Below are 18,160 nucleotides of genomic sequence, written 5' to 3' on the forward strand. Positions count from 1 at the left end.
CACACACACACACACACACACACAATCTGCCCCCCTTCCCCTGTCTCTTGGCGCTGGCCCTTTCATCTTCTCCCTTGGGGATTCGAGATGTCGCTGCAGGAAGTGCTTGTCGGCCGAGGCAGCAGCAGCAGAGCCCTGTGGCTTTGACAAACCTCATTTAATTGGGAGGAAGCCAGGAGAATTTGAAAGAACTGAAACATCCACGAAACTCCTTTTATCAGGCATAATTTAAACTCTGCATGGAAAAACCCCTATATGTATAAAGAAAAGTCAACTTCCCTCCTGCTGTGAGCACTCCTCATCTCCCCCCTTAGCGCAGGCAGGCTCCTGCAAGATTCCATCTTTTCATTTTTCTAAAAGTGTCAAAGTAGATTTGGGCTCTGTGGCTGGGTGAACAGAGAAGGAATACAGATGGGTCCCTCTCCTGTGCCCGTGTATGCACACACAGGCACACACACGTACAATGGAGCCCCTCTGTTGGTGGCTTTGCTTCAGATGACCAGGAAGAATCAAAACCCGAGTTTCTAACAAACACATCCCGTTTGCACAGTGATTGTTTCCTGCTAATTACTCTAAAGGAAAAGCTGGTACCCAGAAAACTCTGAAGGTCCTCATTAGTTCTCAGGACCTAGAATAATAAATCCTGGAGGAGGATTTATTTATATTTATTTATTTATATATGTCTCTCATGGGAGATATGTTGTTAAGTGGAGAGAAGGGGTGTGAATGTGTGTGTGCACACCCCCAGCGTGTATATTTGCATGAAGTGGGAGTTAGAAAAGTCCCAATCTCAAGAGGAGAAGGCTAAGAAGGGGGGATCTTGGGGCTCAGACTGGGAAGAGGGTATTGAGATGGGAGTGGGGGGTGGGGATAAAGCTTGGGAGGAGGTACCAAGAAGGGAGTAAGAATTGTTAAGTCGCCTGGAATGTCTCTTAGTCTACCCATTTGCCAAGCCGTGTCCCTTCCCTCCTTCCAAATTCCTCTCTGGAGTCACCTCCAGTCTCATCTGTCTTACCGGAGTTATTCTACAGCGGTTCCTCCGAGGACTGCCTTCAGTGCACACATATTCTCTGAACATCTGTAGCTGATTATGCACAGACTTTAGCTGTTTAGATATGATTTGTGCTAATATGTGTACGAGGGTGTCCTGTTTCCTCTTCCTCACCCTCTTTTCCTCCCACTTCATAGGCTCCTTGAGGTCAGGGACAAGCCTCCTTTTTCGCTCAAATGTTATAGCACTTAATATGTTCTCGACACTTAATGGCAACTTAATAAATACTGATGACCGATTTTTCTTACAGGGTTAAGTATGACATTAACCCTGGTTGTATGATTATGGTTATTTTTGGAGATTCTAAATGACTCACTTTAATAATAAAATACCTTGAGAAACCCCAAATTAAAAGCTTTGGACAGATGCAAAATCACATCCCAGATACTGTGGAGCTGTGCCTGCAAATCCTGGAGACATCAGTCAGACCCTGCATCTGAGCCTCTTGGACAGTAGTTCCTGACCACACCCCATCCCAGTTCCCTCCTCTCAGTCAGAGCCCCTACAACCTTCCTTAGCTTTCTTTTCTCTGGCTCAGGACTTCTAAAAACTGTTTTCACTTGATTGGTGGGTGTTTTGAAAGCAATCCCACCTAAGGAGGGTCCCAGGCAAACAGCCAGGGCCGTGGTTGCAGTACCCACAACCTCCGCACAGCCCTTCCTTGCCACATTCTGAGAAACATGAGGAGCGCTCCAGCCACATGACCCCTCAGCAGTTTTCAGATTTGGAGGATGACTTCAGGCCCAGGCAGCAAGGCTGATTTCAGAGTAACTTGTGCTTTCCGTGTGCATCCAGCCTGGGAGGATGCTCCCCGCTCCCCATGCCCCACCCGCACTTCCTTGGGCAGCATCAGATTTCCAATCAAGACAGGCCCAGCTCTCCTCTCCTGATGTATCCATGTCACCTATCATCTTACTCAACGGAAAGAGCAAAGGGGGTTGTTAGAAACTTTGGTTTGGCTTCTCCTGGCAGATGCTAGCGAAAGCAAACTCAAAGGCAACTTTCATCTCTTCTACTTTCTAGGTGTGTGTATAGGGGAAATGTTTGGATGGTTACAAGGAGGCCTGTGTCACCTCAACTCTCAACTTTTGAGTTTTAGAAAACCACAAACAAAACTTGGGCAAGACTTTGTCCCATCTTGCTTTTCCCAGCTCTAAGCATGTTTCTGGTTGCAAATTCTATGATTCTCCAGTGCTTCAAGAAAACAGACACCAAGTCTTATGTGCGTCCATGTATACCCCACCCCCCGCCACCACACACATACACACACACACTCCTTCACTCACCATCTGGAAGCTGGTGCAGCTGAGCCGGCAGGACACTGAAATAATTGTGAACCAGCGCTTCCTGGGCTGAGACACGGTCTCTCGGAAAGCCCTTCAGCATTTGGGAGGCCAGATCTTCCGCTTCGGGAGCCCTGCCTAGCCTGGAAAAGTGAGAAAGACACAGAATTTCTCCAGAGGCCTCATTTCTGAAAAGTCAAGGGGGAAAGAAGAATAGTAAAGAAAAGAAGGTGGCTAGAAAAATTTCAGATAGATAGAGTTTTCCTGGGACTAGTAAAGTTGATAGCAATGGAAAAATAACCCCCACACTGAAACTGTTACCTGTCCTGTGACTAAGATGAAGGCAAAACTTCAGCATTCCATCATTCAGGCCCCAGCCCACCCCGTCCACGATGGCTCTGGGTACCCTGTATACATAAAAGACCTGAAAATTGTAATTATAGAAACAGAAATATATAATTAAGGATTCTTTCTTTGAGGGATACAGCAGCCCCTTGCAAGCAGAAAAGCCCAGTTGGAAATAGGCTCCAACGGTGGTGAGCACAGAATTCTGGAATGGGAGGAAGGAGAGAAGAGATCCTGGAAGGTGAAACTTGAGTGGGAAAAAAGGCTTGTTTACAGCATTTTTGAAGCTCAGCTCCCAGGGCTTTCTCTAAGAAGCTCTATTGGTTTCCCCTGAGATAGAGCATAAGCAAGAAAGATAATTAAATACCCAAATTACAGTAAGGACAAGTCCTCAAGTTGACCTTATGCTGAATTATAAATTTGGAGTAGAGCAAATCCATTAGTTGAGCAACTACTATGTAGGTGGTTGGATCTGGGAGATACAGGAATGCTCTCTTCTGGCAGCTTAATCCAGTAGAGGAATCAGACACTAATTAAATGGTCATACAGATGCATAAACACAACTGTGAAGAAGGTCCAGATACTTGACTTAGGAGGGGGTCAGGGAAGACTCTCCTGAGGAAGCAGCATTTGGGCTGAGAACTGAGGATTTGGGGCAGGGGAGGGGCAAGTGTTGCAGACCCCCAGCGTGAGACGGAGAAAAGTGATTTTAAAGAAAGAAAGAAAGAAAGGCCAGCTGGTGGGCCTGGGATAAAGAGAAGACGGGCTTGCTATGAAGCCATGGAGAGTGGCAGGGGCTGACCCTGCAAGCCCGGTGGGTCTTCATGCTTCCTATTTACTTACAAAGTCTGAAAGTCTTTGCTAATCTAGTGCCAATCATTCAAGTACACCCATCTCTAGAGGCCACAGACAGGTTTACAAGTGGAAAGCACAAGACAGAAAACTGCTGATTCTGAGAGGCAGTTAGCTGCAGAACTAATGCCTGACTTTCAGAACTAAGTTGCATTGCCATGCAACTCCTCAAATAAACAAAAACAGATGGGCTTTCTTAATGCTGAATGTACACACCAACCTGAAGTCATCAACAGTTACCCTTTCCTCCCCAGGTACCATGATGCAGCGATGCTGGAAGCCCTGACCCTGACTTGGAATTTGCCTAATTTTTGCATAAGATTTGCATAAAAACTCAGGTATTTGATTCCCATGACATAAAGCTGTTTCTGCAACCAGAGAACTTTACTCTCAAACTCAAGAGTAATTGCTTCACAGACTTAAGGCAGAGAAGAAATTTTCAAACCCCCAGTCCTTGCAAAGTTCCAGGCCAGTTAGGAGAGAAGGGAACCAGAGGTGGAGGCTGGTTTAAGAGATTGTAACCCAAAGGGCTGGCGGATATTTTCTCCATCACGGGTGCCCTGCCCAGGCACAGGTTTTCAGGTCAATGAAATAGGAGTCTGGAGTGGGTAAGCGGGTACAAATCAGTAGGACTCAGTATCAGTCTCAAAGGAGAATCAGGGGAAATCTTCTGAAAAAATTTTTAGCCAGTCCATTTTCACTATAGGATGGTGGAGTTGGATATGTGCTTAAACCAGGACATCCGTCCTAATGTTAGTTCCCTTTCCATGACAAAACCCTTCTCAAAGCCAAGAGTTTTCTCATGTGATAATCTAGGCCAGTGCTGTCTAACAAAACTTCCGGTGATGATGAACTAAGTAGCTTCAGTCATGTCCAGCTCTTTGTGACTCCATGGACTGTAGCTTGCCAGGCTCCTCTGTCCATGGGATTCTCTAGGCAAGAATACTGGAGTGGGTTGCCATCCTTCTCCAGGGGATCTTCCTGACTCAGAGACCGAACCCACGTCTCTTGTGTCTCCTGCATTGGCAGTCAAGTTCTCCTATTGCCAGTGCCACCTGCTCCATGATGATGGAAATAGTCTATTTTTGCCCCATCTCATATGGTAACCACTACTCACATGTACCTAGTGAGCCCTTCAAATGTGGCTAGTGCAACTGAGCAACTCATTTTGTTTTTTTGAATTGAAGTACAACTGATTTACAATTGCACTTGTTTCAGGTGTATAGCATTGTGATTCAGTTTGGGGGGTTTTCTTTTGAAGATTTTACTCCATTCTAGTTTATTACAGGATATTGGATATGATTTCTCATGCTATACAATCTGTAGAGTAACTCAATTTTTTATCTAATTTTAAATAATTTAAATTGAAATAGTCACATGTGGTTAGTGGTTATGGTATGAGATAGCACATCTCTAGACATTACTCCTTACTTTGAGAATCTGAGCAAAGACAGTCTGAGCTAAGGCAGCTGGGCTAAGGCAGAGGTGTTGCGTATGTTCAGAAAAGCCAGAGGGATATTGGGCCAATCCAAGTCCCACTCAGCCTGGAAGGAAGGGCTGGTAGGGTAACTGCGGGGGGCTTGCAGCGATGTTCCTGCCATGTGACGGTTCCAAGAGCAGCAGCATAGAGTAGTAAGATGGTGTGCAGGTTTGGAGCTACCATTATTTTGGAAGCCAGTGGTGAAATGGAAGAAAGCCACAGGACAGCACTAAAGTCCAGATTTCCCTAGCTAGGGGTTGGGGAGCCTGACTATGCTAGCAAGAGAAAGTTTGCGCTTCTTGGATGAAATGATAAACAGCAGTTCCCTGGAACCTGTCTCCAAACAGGAGAGTTTCAGGTGATATAGCGTGTTTGAAAATAAGAGTGGAGCGCGGGGATACCCTGGGGAGAATCGTCCCTCCCAAAAAAAGATCCTTTGCTAGTCCACAGTTCTGTGTTCCGACCTATTTTACTCTTTGTGCTCTGATATTCACTCTCTATGAGGCTTTTTTAAAGCACATGAACAGTAACTATGAAAAAAAAAAATCAAACAAACTTTGGCTGGGTTAAACCCTACCACATTTTCAGGGAAGAACAGCGTTCAAACGTTCAGTTGGGATGTCTTTCCCTTCTCCCCACCTGCGAGAGTGTGTTTTTCTTTGACATTTGAGCTCCTTTCCCCTGTCTCTGATGTTTTCCTCACTGCCCTTTTTGCCTCCTCACTGAAGCAAAAAGAACAGAGCCTTGGCTAATTACTCTCAGATCAAATAATACTGGTTATTGTAATTGGTCATTGTCCGAAAACACTGAGTTCTTCTTAGCCCTGAGGTTGCCTGGCACAGCTTAGTTAGCTAACTATTCCGGGAATGTCTCTATTATCTGTTTTACTTTGCAAAAGAAACTAGGGATTTGTTGAAAGCTGGTAATAAAAGTCTGCCCTGGTCTGAGCTGAGACTGCGTAGAGAGGGCCTGGGAAAGCATGACCTCCATGAATCACGTTGTCCCCCTCTTCCAATAGCCACTCAATGATGTTATTTGGTTTCTCTGTGTCGAAGAATAATAAACCCACGAGGTTTTCTTACAGGCCAACACTCCCTCGTTCTCAGGGCCTCGGGCGTGGTTGAGGGGCACAAAACAATTTTAATGACCAAACTCACTGAAAGTAAAATGGTTCATAGAGAAAAACTAACAGACTCACAGGTGGCTGCCTCTTCAAGAGGCATCTTCATGGGGTTTGGGCCCCCAGATCAAGGTGCTCAGGGGCTGAGTGTTCAGTGGACTGAGGCTGAGTGAAATGTCCCTTCAGCCCTGCTGAAAGGTAAGCTTTCCAAGGTGGTTCTTACCTGTTGAAGACATTCTGAAGGCTCTGAGGCTTAGGCAGCGGGAACCATTCTGAAAAACATACATGGACATGTTAAAAGACAAAAACAATCCTAAAATCCTGTTGCCAAAAATACTATTAAAATTCTAAACGCTCCTCTTGGCTTTGGGTAAGACAGAATCCAGTCATCAGATGGGCAAACTAAATGACATTAAAGGCTTGTCTCCCTCTGAAATTTTATGATTCTGTGGATGGTCACTATTCTGGGTTGAATTGTGTCCTTCTCCCAAATTCATATGCCAAAGTCCTAGCCCCAAATACCTCAGAATTGGGCTTTATTTTGACATAGGATTGTTATAGATATAATTAATTAAGATGAGGTCATTAGAGTGGGCTTTAATTCAATATGACCGGGGTCCAAATAAAAAGGGAAGCTTTGGATACAGACATGGACATGTATGGAGGAAGACAAAGACAATATGAAGAGACAGAAGGAGACAGCTATTTACAAGCCAAGAAGAGAGGCCTGAACAAATCCTTTTGTCAGAGCCTCGAAGGAATCCTGACAACACCTCAGCTTCATATCTAGCCTCCAGAGTGTGAGACAATACATTTCCATGGCTTAAGCCACTCAGTTTGTGGCACTTCGTTATGGCATTCCTAGCAAACTAAACTAATACAGTCACAATACTCGACATCTGGTGTGTGAACACGTGTGAGTGCTGGGAGAACACACAGGTAATCGTGAGAAACTTCCCCACTCTTACCAAGCTTATAATTCATTTGAGAAAACAAAAGTGCTCCCCTCCAAGAAAATTCATGTGACAAGTGAGGCGGCAAAGTCTCAAAGACTCAAAAACGGTAAAAAGGAATGGGACTAATTTTATATGTCACGTACAGTATACTTCACGCACAGAAGTGAATCCTGGCTTGAATAATCCAACATGGATGATAATAAGATTTTTAATTTTCATTGGAGCACTCCTTACTACATTTACATGTGGACGCATGGTTTTCTTTTTTTTTTTTATATTGACACTGTTTAATCCAAAATGAAATCTGTAAAAGGAGATGATTTTGTATTCATTCAAGAAATACTATTAAATGCTTACTCTGTGTAAAGTGATAAAAGGGGCTGCAATGACACAAGCTGGGGCTGCTTCAATCCTATTTCTGACTCCAAATTGAGAAAAGAGTATTTCAACTCTCATCCACAATTATATCTTTGCTTTATACTTTCCTTGGGTCTGAAATGTAATCATTTTGGTTTTAAAAGTTTTCTTCTTCCAACTCTTATAGGATTGGGATACACCAAGACTGTTTATTCAAAAAAGAATCTAATGTAGCGGGCAAAAAATGGTTTTGATAATACCAACCTATTGGTGTCTGTAAGTGTACAGAAAAGAACCCAGGAAGACCACTCACCTGATTGTGATGATGGTTATGGGGGCTTACCCTATTCACTTCTACGCTTATTTTCTTACATTTATTTTCAAACAAAAATTACATATTACTGTGTAACTTCAAAAGGAAGTTCAATTAAAGATGGACTTTATGGTGTTAAGAGTTGGGGAGTGAAAGGCATGATCAAAGAACATGATTTAAGCTGAGTTTTCAAGATCAGATACAATCAAATGTGAGCCACTTGGGAGATTGAGCTTGACCTCTGTGCACTGCCATGTGTGAAACAGATCACTAGTGGGAAGCTGCAGTATAGCACAGGAACTCGGCTCAGTGCTCTGTGCTGACCTAGAGGGGTGGAGTGGGGGGCTGGGGCTAGGAGGGAGGTCCAAAATGGAGATCTATGCATACAAATAGCTGATTCAGTTCATTGTACAGTGGAGACTTAACACAACATTATAAAGCAAGGATACCTTCCCCACTCAAAGAAAAGTGAGCCACTGTGCTGTCATTTTACAGTCCCAGGTGGGCACTAAGGGAAGTCCTTGTCTAAACTGGTTATTTACTTTCTCTCGGGTGATTGTGCCCAAATTCAAATAACCAGTAAAGATCAGAATACCTGGCATTCATTCAGAACGTTCATTTCCAAACCACTTTCTGCTGCCTATTGATAGTTTTCCCTGGCCAAACAAAATTAAAATATGTCCTCACCAGTCATATCTCAATTTCCAATCAGTGTAGTGAAATCCAGTTCAAAGCTTTCCCATGTTGTATTTATCCCTTAGATGAGCCCTAGGTGCTGGGGGTTTGGGTATTTAGTTTTTTAATACAGTTGCTGGCTTTAGTATTCTTGTTGAGCATGGGTTTGAAACTGCTGCTTCAGGTTCATGGAGACCTTAAGCAAGACATTTTCACTATGGCCAGCCTGTTTCTGTACCTCAAGTTGGAAGTCATAGTCACCTCACAAGGACAAAGTGATTTGTTGAATTTATGGATATATTAAGATAATGAATGGAATGTGCTGGCCTCAGCATTAAACAAAATAAATCCTCTTGGCTTTTCCTTCTTTCTCTTCCTTTGAAAAGCGATGGGAAATGTAAACTGTATGTAGTTGGGACTCTGACTTGTGTTTTGAATCCACACTAATGCCACAAGATCAAACCAGTCAATTCTAAAGGAGATCGACCCTGAATATTTGTTGGAAGGACTGAGGCTAAAGCTGAAGTTCTAATAATTTGGCCACCTGAGGTGAAGAAGAGCCGACTCATTGGGAAAGACCCTGATGCTGGAAACGACTGAGGGCAGAAAGAGAGGGGGACGACAGAGGATGAGATGGTTGGATAGATCATCGACTCAATGGACATGATTTGAGCAAACTCCGGGAGATGGTGAAGGACAGGAAGCCTGGCCTGCTGCAGTCCATGAGGTTGCAAAGAGTTGGACACAACTTGGTGACTGAGCAACAACACGCCACTTAACCAGCTGTGTGACTTGAGGGTGTTGCTCACTGGGTCTCAGTTTTCCCATCTGCAGAAAGGAGACAATTAGAGCTCCTACTGCACGGGGTTATTGTGAGAATTAGAACAGTGAGTGTAGTATAAGTATTTCCTTACCCTTTGCTGCTTTTCTTTCTGCCTCTTTCTCTCATGTGGCATATCACATCTTTCTCTTTCCTCCCAGGTATCTCTGCCTTATTGTTCTCCTTGGAAACCCATAACTTGCTGTTTCAGTCTACTGAAATTCTAATGTGTTCCGAGCTTGAGTTCTTACAAGCCTGGCTTAATTTCTGAGTCTTTGGTGTGGGCCGGAGGTGTGTGCCTTAGCTTTGTGGTGTAGCAACATGAACACAGCCTGGGCTCACACATCTCCTTTCTGCCACTTCTGAGCTCTGGGGTTTGGGGGAAATTACTCCACCTCTACAGTTAAGTGACTCAGAAGTTTCTCATCTGTAAAGTTGGAACCCTTTTCCAGTTGCCTGGGAGGATAAGACAAGATTAAGCACTTGGCCTGTAGTAGGTGCTCAATCAACATCAGTCTTATTTCTTTTACTTTTTCTCCTTGGTTCTACCTTTCATTTTGAAGAGACACCTAGTCTCACACAGTGGTCCTCAAGCCAAGCAGCACACTAGCATCACCTGGGAGAGTTTTTAACCAAAAGGAAGCCTCAGCTTCACCCCACAGAGCCTGTGTCAATGAGCCTGGGGAGGCCCACATCGGTCCATTATTGTGTTATGATGATATTTAATGGGGTATTCCCAGGTGGCGCTAGTGATAAGAACCCACCTGCAATGTGGGAGACATAAGAGACACAGGTTCAATTCCTGGGTTGGAAAGATTCCTTGGAGGAGGGCATGGCAACCCATTCCAGTACTCTTGCCTGGAGAATCCCATGGACAGAGGAGCCTGGTGGTCTACAGTGCATGGGGTCACAAAATGTTGGACACAACTGAAGTGACTTAGCACACACAAATGCACAATGTTTAATGACCTCCAGATGTTTATAGAGTAGCACTAAATGAAGGAGAGGACACTGGTCTAGTAAGGAGGGCAGGGTGGACCACTCACCAGCAACTCCCACACACTTCTCTGAGGCCCATTTCCTTACGTGGGCTTGTGAAAATTCAACTAATCAATGGACATAAAAATTACCGAACATCATGTCTGATGCCTACTTCACATGTTTTTCAAGGATGTGAAAAAGGAAGCATTATGAGAGAAAAATCAGCCCCTAAAAAGTAGAGGATGACTTGTAGGAGTGGCCCCAGGAGGCCATGACACAACATTGAACTTAAAGTTCTGTGTCTTGTGTAGACTGGGCTTGACTCTCTCCCCACATCTCTTCTGTAGCTACGTGAGCCCATAAAGAGGGGCTGAGGCGTCCAGGGTCAGCCAGGTTGCTGTTATAAAGGCAAGCCCTGTGCCTGTCTGTGGCCAGCCCTCCACACTTATGCAGATAATTTGCTGCTGAGTGACCTTGCCTTGCCCCCATTGATTTTTCCCAGTAGTTAAACTGCAAGCGATCAATGAGAGAGTGATCCGCAAACAGTCATTTTCAGTTCAGTTCAGTCGCTCAGTCATGTCCGACTCTGCGACCCCATGAACCGCAGCATGCCAGGCCTCCCTGTCCATCACCAACTCCCGGAGTTTACCCAAGCTCATGTCCATTGAGTTGGTGATGTTATCAAACCATCTCATCCTCTGTCATCCCCTTCTTCTCCTGCCCTCAATCTTTTCCAGCATCAGGGTCTTTTCCAATGAGTCAGCTCTTCACATTAGGTGGCCAAATTATTGGAGTTTCAGCTTCAACATCAATCCTTCCAATGAACACCTGGACTGATTTCCTTTAGGATGGACTGGTTAGATCTCTTTGCAGTCCAAGGGACTCTCAAGAGTCTTCTCCAACACCACCGCTCAAAAGCATCAATTCTTTGGCACTCAGCTTTCTTTATAGTCCAACTCTCATATCCGTACATGACTACTGGAAAACAGTCATTTTATCCAATGCCATTTCAAGACAAGTCTGTTTCTCTGGTTTCAATAACCTCTCAAATCATAGATCTGTAGGTAGCTTATTATCCTTTTCCTTCCAAAGATGATGGTAAATCATTAGACCATATTCTTCTCCATCTCCCTGGTGACTCAGAGGTAAAGCCTCTACCTACAATGTGGGAGACCCAGGTTTGATCCCTGGGTCACGAAGATCCCCTGGAGAAGGAAATGGCAACCCACTCTAGTACTCTTGCTTGGAAAATTCCATGGGCTACAATCCATGGGGTCACAAAGAGTCGGACACGGCTGAATGACTTCACTTTCACTTTTCTTTCCTCCATCTCCTCCTTCTGCAGTTCTCTTTAAAGGAGTTCTCCTTTGAGTTCAATTGGAATTTGAGGCAGGAGGAGCAAAGTACATTGCAAGAGGCAAGTTTGAAAGTTGAATATTTTCTTTAAGAAGATAAACAAAATTGACAAACCACTAGCCAGACTCATCAAGAAAAAAAGGGAGAAAAATCAAATCAACAAAATTAGAAATTAAAAAGAAGAGGTTACAACAGACAATGCAGAAATACAAATGATCATAGGAGAATATTATGAGCAACCATATGCTAATAAAATAGACAACCTAGAGGAAATGGATAGATTCTTAGAAAAGTTCAACCTTCTAAGACTGAACCAGGAAGAAACAGAAATTATGAACAAGCCAATTACAAAGTCAAAACTGTGATCAAAAATCTCCCAAAAAACAAAAACCCAGGGCCAGATGGCTTCAGAATTCATAGGGGAATTCTATGAAACATTTTTCTGAAATTCTTCTAAGAAATTGCACAGGAAGAAACACTTCCAAACACATTCTACACCACAATCACCCAGATTCTGGCCACAATCACCCAGATACCAAAAGCAGGCAAAGACAACAAAAAAGTAAGTTATAGGCCAATATCACTGATAAACATAGATGCAAAAATCCTCAACAAAATTCTAGCAAACAGAATTCAACAACATGTTAAAAAGCTCATACACCATGATCAAGCTGGGTTTATTCCAGGGATGCAAGAATTCTTCAGTATATGCAAATCAATCAATGTGATACAGCATATTAACAAATTGAAAGATAAAACCATATGATCATCTCAATACATGCAGAAAAAGCCTTCAATAAAATTCAGCACCCAATTATGATTAAAACATTTCAAAAAATGGGCATAGATGGAACCTACCTCAACAGAGTAAAGGCCAGATATGATAAACCCACAGCAAACATTATTCTCAATGGTGAAAAACTAAAAGCATTCCCTCTAAGATCAGGGACAAGACAAGGGTGTCCACTCTCACCACTATTATTCAACATAGTTTTGGAAGTCCTAGCTATGACAATTAGAAGAAAAAGAAATAAAAGGAATCCAGATCGGAAAAGAAGTAAACTCTTACTGTTTGCAGATGACATGATACCATACATAGAAAACCCTGAAGAAACTATCATGAAATTACTAGAGCTAATCAGTGAAATCAGCAGTCATGGGATACAAGGTCAATACACAGAAATCACTTGCACACCTATATACTAACAATGAAAAATCAGAAAGAGAAATTAAGGAATCAATCCCATTCACCACTGCAACAACAACAAATATCTAGGAAAAAAATCTACCTAAGGAGAAAAAAGAACTACATACAAAAAATTATAAGACACTGGTGAAAGAAATCAAAGTTGACATAAACCGATGGAGAAATATTCCATGTTCCTGGGTAGGAAGAATCAATATTGTGAAAATGACTATACTACCAAATGCAATCTACAGAGTCAATGTGATTCCTATCAAATTACCAATGGCATTTTTCACAGAACTAGAACAAAAAATTTCACAATTCATATTGAAGCACAAAAGATTCCAAGTAGCCAAAGCAGTCTTGAGAAAGAAGAATGGAGCTGGAGGAATCAACCTTCCTGACTTCAGACTATACTACAAAGCTATAGTCATCAAGACAGTATGGTACTGGCATAAAAACAGAAATACAGACCAATGGAAGAAGACAGAGAACCCAGAGATAAACCCATGCACCTATGGGTACCTTATTTTTGACAAAGGAAGCAAGAATATACATTGGGGCAAAGATACACTTTTCAATAAGTGTGCTGGGAAAACTGGACAGCTACATGCAAAAGAATGAAATTAGAACACTTCTTAATGCCATACACAAAGATAAACTCAAAATGGATTAAAGACCTAAATGTAAGCCCAGAAACTATAAAACTCATAGAAAACATAAGCGGAACACTCAATGACATAAATCAAAGCAAGATCTTCTATGACCCACCTCCTAGACTAATGAAAATAAAACAAAAATAAATAAGTGGGACCTAATTAAACGTAAAAGCTTTTGCACAGCAAAGGAAACTATAGACAAGGTGAAAATACAACCCTTGGAATGGGAGAAAATAAGAGCAAAGGAAACAACTGACAAATAATTAATTTCCAAAATATACAAGCTCATATAATTCAATATCAGTAAAACAAACAATTCAATCAAAAAGTGGGAAAAACACCTAAACAGACTTTTCTCCAAAGAAGACATACAGATGGATAACAAATAAATGAAAAGATGCTTAACATCACTTATTATTAAAGAAATGAAAATCAAAACTATAATGAGATATCACTTCACCCCTGTCAGAATGGCCATCATCAAAAAGTCTACAAACAATAAATGCTAGAGACAGTGGAGAAAAGGGAACACTCTTGCATTGCTGGTGGGAATGTAAATTGATACAGCCACTATGGAAGACAGTGTGGAAATTCCTTGAAAAACTAGGAATAAAACTACCATATTACCCAGCCATCCCACTCCTAGGCATATACCCCGAGGAAACCAAAATTGAAAAAGACACATGTAACTCAATGTTCATTGCAGCACTATTTACAACAGCTAGAACATGGAAGCAACTTGGATGTCCATCAATAGACGAATGGATAAAGAAGCTGTGGTGCATATATATGCAATGGAATATTACTCAACCATAAAAATGAACGCAGTCAGTTGTAATGAGTCAGTTCTAATGAGGTGGACAAACCTAGAGCCTATTATACAGATTGAAGTAAGTCAGAAAGAGAAATATAAATATCGTATACTGATGTATATATATGGAATCTAAGAAGATGGTACTGATGAATTTATTAGCAGGGTAGCAATGGAGAAATAGACAAAGAGAACAGACCTATGGATGGGGGAGGGGGACGAGGGGAAGGGGACGAGGGAGAGAGTGAGATATAGGGAGAGAGTGAGATATAGGGAGAGAGTAACATGGAAACTTACAAACCATATGTAAAATAGATAGCCAATAGGAATTTGTTGTATGATTCAGGGAACTCAAACAGGGGCTCTGTGACAATCTAGAGGGGTGGGATGGGGAGAGAGATGGGAAGGAGGTTCCAGAGGGAGGGGACATGGGTGTACCTATGGCTGATTCTTATTGATGTTTGACAGAAAACAACAAAATTCTGTAAAGTAATTATCCTTCAATTAAAAAGTAAAGTGGCAAATAAATAAAAAAAAGCTGAACATTTTAATTTCCCAACTGAATGGAGTAAAAGTAAAATGAGGGCCCAACTGTTGCTACCACAGTAAAATAATGCATTTTTCATAAACCTTTAAGAAAGCTCATTTCACAAGTGATTCAAGTCAATAGAGGTTTGTTGGTTGGTTGATAAAATATCACCATGACCATTTGGAGCCTTAGCTCAAAGTGAAACATTTTCTAGTTACTATAGTCTTAGCACAATTACCCTACGCTTATCTTACAGCCCGGTCTACTGATCTACACCTCTGGAATTTCCCGAACCCAGTGCATTCTTAAGATACCATATATTTAGATAGTTGATAATGCTGTTAGCCTTATTTTGGTATCTCCAGCAGGAACTTTAAAGTGGCTTTGCAAAAAGTCTGTAGCTCTTCTGTTTCACCCTCAGCCTCAGCCCATATACACACACTCACACCCTCCCAACTGCTCGCCCTCCTTTCTCAGGTGGCTGGCTTAGAAATTGCCTTAGTCTTTTGCTCAAGATGTCTGAGTTTGGCTTTGCATTACCAGGCTCTCAATTCCTGTTTGAGAATCATTGGGATACCAAAAGTCAGTGCTCTCATGCAGGGCGCTACTTGGCACTTCAATTTGCATTGGAGGCTTACCACTATTCTAGAGAGAGAGAGTGAAAGTCTTTCAGTTGTGTCTGACTCTTTGCGACCCATGGACTGTCAGGGGTCATCTGACAGGTTCCTCTGTCCATGGAATTCTCCAGGCCAGAATACTGGAGTGGGTAGCCGTTTCCTTTTCCAGGGGATCGTCTCAACACAGGGATCAGACCCAGGTCTCTAGCATTGGGGGTGGATTCTTTACTGTCTGAGCCACCAGGGAAGCCCTACCCACCATTCTAACCATGCATCAAAACTTTTTGTGGATTCTCTAAGAAAGTATTCCATCCTCAGAAGCCTGTTCCTAAGGTAATGGTCTATATAGCAGAAGGGGAAGCTAGGCTTTGCTCCCGGTGCGTGGATGGAGAGGGTGGAGGTGACAGAAGGTGTCAGGAGTCTCTTCTCTCCTGGAGGCAGTGCTCTGTTTAATGTCTGTCCACCTTCAAAATCGATGTTTGAGCTATAGCTTGATCATGCCATTCAGTGTTTATGGTATTTAATGATTCATCATTTGGCAACATGTATCATTTCCCCTGTAGTCTCTACAAACGTTTACGGGCCCCCACATGCAGCTGTTGTGTTCAGTGCTGGAAATGCACAGACATGGTAGTTGGTGCTCCCCCCTAATTTATGATTTTCATGGGATCATGGTCTTTGCCAGCCCCTCTGGCTCTTCTTTCTCAGCTTTCAAAGAACCCATCCCCTCTACCAGATCCTTCAGTATTGGTTCCCATGAATTCCATTGTAGTCTTTCTCTACACACTCTCCCTTGGGCAACTAAATTCACACCTGGAGTTTTAAATACCACTTTAAGCCGATGACTTCCAATTTTGTATTTCTATATTAGACCTCTATAATCACAGGCTTCTATTTCTTTCTTTCTTTCTTTTTTTTTTTGCTATGCTGAGTGGCTTGTGGGAAACTTAGCTCCCCTATCAGGGATAGAACCCGGGCCCTAAGCAGTCAGAACATGGAGTCCTTAACACTGGGTCACCAGGGAGGTCCCCACAGGCTTGTCTTTCTATTATAATAGCTTTTTAGATATCCCCACTTGGTGGTCTCACAGATAGCTTAAACTCAAAATGTTCAAACCTTATACTCATTACGTTCTCCACAATCTGTTCCTTCCCCACTTTATTTCCTGTGCCAGTAAATGGCACTATCCTTCTCTCACCCACTGGATTTCAGTTTCTCTTTCACAGGTCAAATCCAGTCAGCTACAATCTCGCCTTGACTGTACCTCCCTCTTGATTTTTAGATTTGTCCCAACATTCCTCATCCATTGCCACTGCTTTGGTTGAGACTTCCTACTTATCTTCTAGAATCTAGAGCATTGCCATACTGACTACCACCAATTTAATTCTACATATAGCCTTCCAAGCAATTTTTTCTAAAATTTAAATCCTGCCGTATCTCTTCCCTATGAACAACCATCCAATGCCTTCTCTTTGCTTATTAGTCAAATCTAATCCTTAGGATGTTTACAAATAATTTTCCAGTCTGGTTGCTGTCTACCCTTCCAGGTTAATCTCCAGCAATTGTTGTTTTAGTCACTAAGTTGTGTCTGATTCTTGTGACCTCATGAACTGTAGCCCCGCCAGGCTCCTCTGTCCGTGGGATTTCCAAGGTAAGAATACCAGAGTGGGTTGCCATTTCCTTCTCCAGGGGATCTTCCAAACCCAGGGATCAAACCTGTCTCCTGAATTAGCAAGTGGATTATTTACCAATGAGCCACCTGGGAAGCTCCAATCTCTAGCAGTAGTTGCCAAAAAGCCAACATTCTAGCTTCCCTGAGCAATTCACCTACTTTTATATTAAGTAAACCTGCTTCCCTACTCCTCTGTTGAGTTCCTTTGTCTGGAATGTCCTTCCCCTCTTGCTCACATAGAGAAAGCCCATTTCATGATTCCTGAAACCCAGTGCATGTCTCTTTCTCCCAAACAGTCCCTAGATTCCCCAGACAACCAAGGCATTTTTTCCTAGTGTTCCTAGAGGTCCTCAGGGGACCCTGTTATAGTAATAGTTGCCACATTGTATTATTTATTTGTTTCTCCCTCTAGACTGTATGCCTTGAAGGCAGGTATCAATGTCTTATTTATTTCTGAATCCTAGTCCCAGCATCTAGCATTCAATAAATATTTGTTGAACAAATGAAAAATCGATGCTTGGGTAAAAAAATAAAAAGTGAGATAAATTTACTAAACCTTATTTTTAAAATGTAAAAGTAATTCAAGACAGCCCACTTGTGATTCCCACTGTATATCTTACAGAGATCCATAATGCCAGGCACTGGCTATGGGGCTGGGGAAGGAGCCTGTTTTGAACCAGATCCAAGATACTTATGACCTTAAGGCTTTTTTCTTGAACTGGGAAGAAACACAGCAGGATGTTGCTTGGAAAAAAATTCTTTTTAACCTGCTTTCTTTCATTTGCAATTTTTCATAGTCTTAATTACTCTGAGATCATCCAGTTCCCCCAATAAAAACTAATTATTGAAATAAAATAAATTAAAGATGAGAAAACTAAAAATAAATGTAGAGACTATTAATGAAGATCAAAGTGGGCCATGTATATAAACGAATTTCACTGCCTTATTTGGGGGACAGGTTAATAAAGATGTTAATTGTAACTCCCAGGAGCTTTTGCCATACTCCAGAAGCGTGACAGCGATGAGCCTAATGGTGATTCAGACTCTGTGAACATCGTGGATTCGTTAGCTGCAGTGAGGGGTGGAGGGGTTGCCTC

At 42.4% G+C, this 18,160-nt stretch overlaps 1 protein-coding gene across 2 annotated transcripts in view; it reads right to left on the reverse strand.

Annotated features, from left to right (window-relative positions):
• CDK15 (cyclin dependent kinase 15) overlaps positions 1 to 18,160 on the reverse strand; it is a 94,155-nt gene that overhangs the window by 12,513 nt on the left and 63,482 nt on the right. For both annotated transcript variants that reach the window (XR_015143901.1, XM_086345863.1), the window contains exons 11-12: positions 6,355 to 6,403; positions 2,338 to 2,477 (exon numbers count right to left, since the gene is read on the reverse strand). Coding sequence is in view for 1 of the 2 variants with exons in the window: in XM_086345863.1 (XP_086201989.1) it covers positions 2,338 to 2,477; positions 6,355 to 6,403 (189 nt within the window). In the remaining variant the exon portion in view is untranslated. The remainder of the gene's footprint in view (positions 1 to 2,337; positions 2,478 to 6,354; positions 6,404 to 18,160) is intronic.

The sequence above is a fragment of the Bos grunniens genome, chromosome 2 (genome assembly GCF_055505025.1).
Source record: "Bos grunniens cultivar Pamir isolate PY7600 chromosome 2, Bosgru_T2T1.0, whole genome shotgun sequence".
NCBI lineage: Eukaryota > Metazoa > Chordata > Mammalia > Artiodactyla > Bovidae > Bos > Bos grunniens.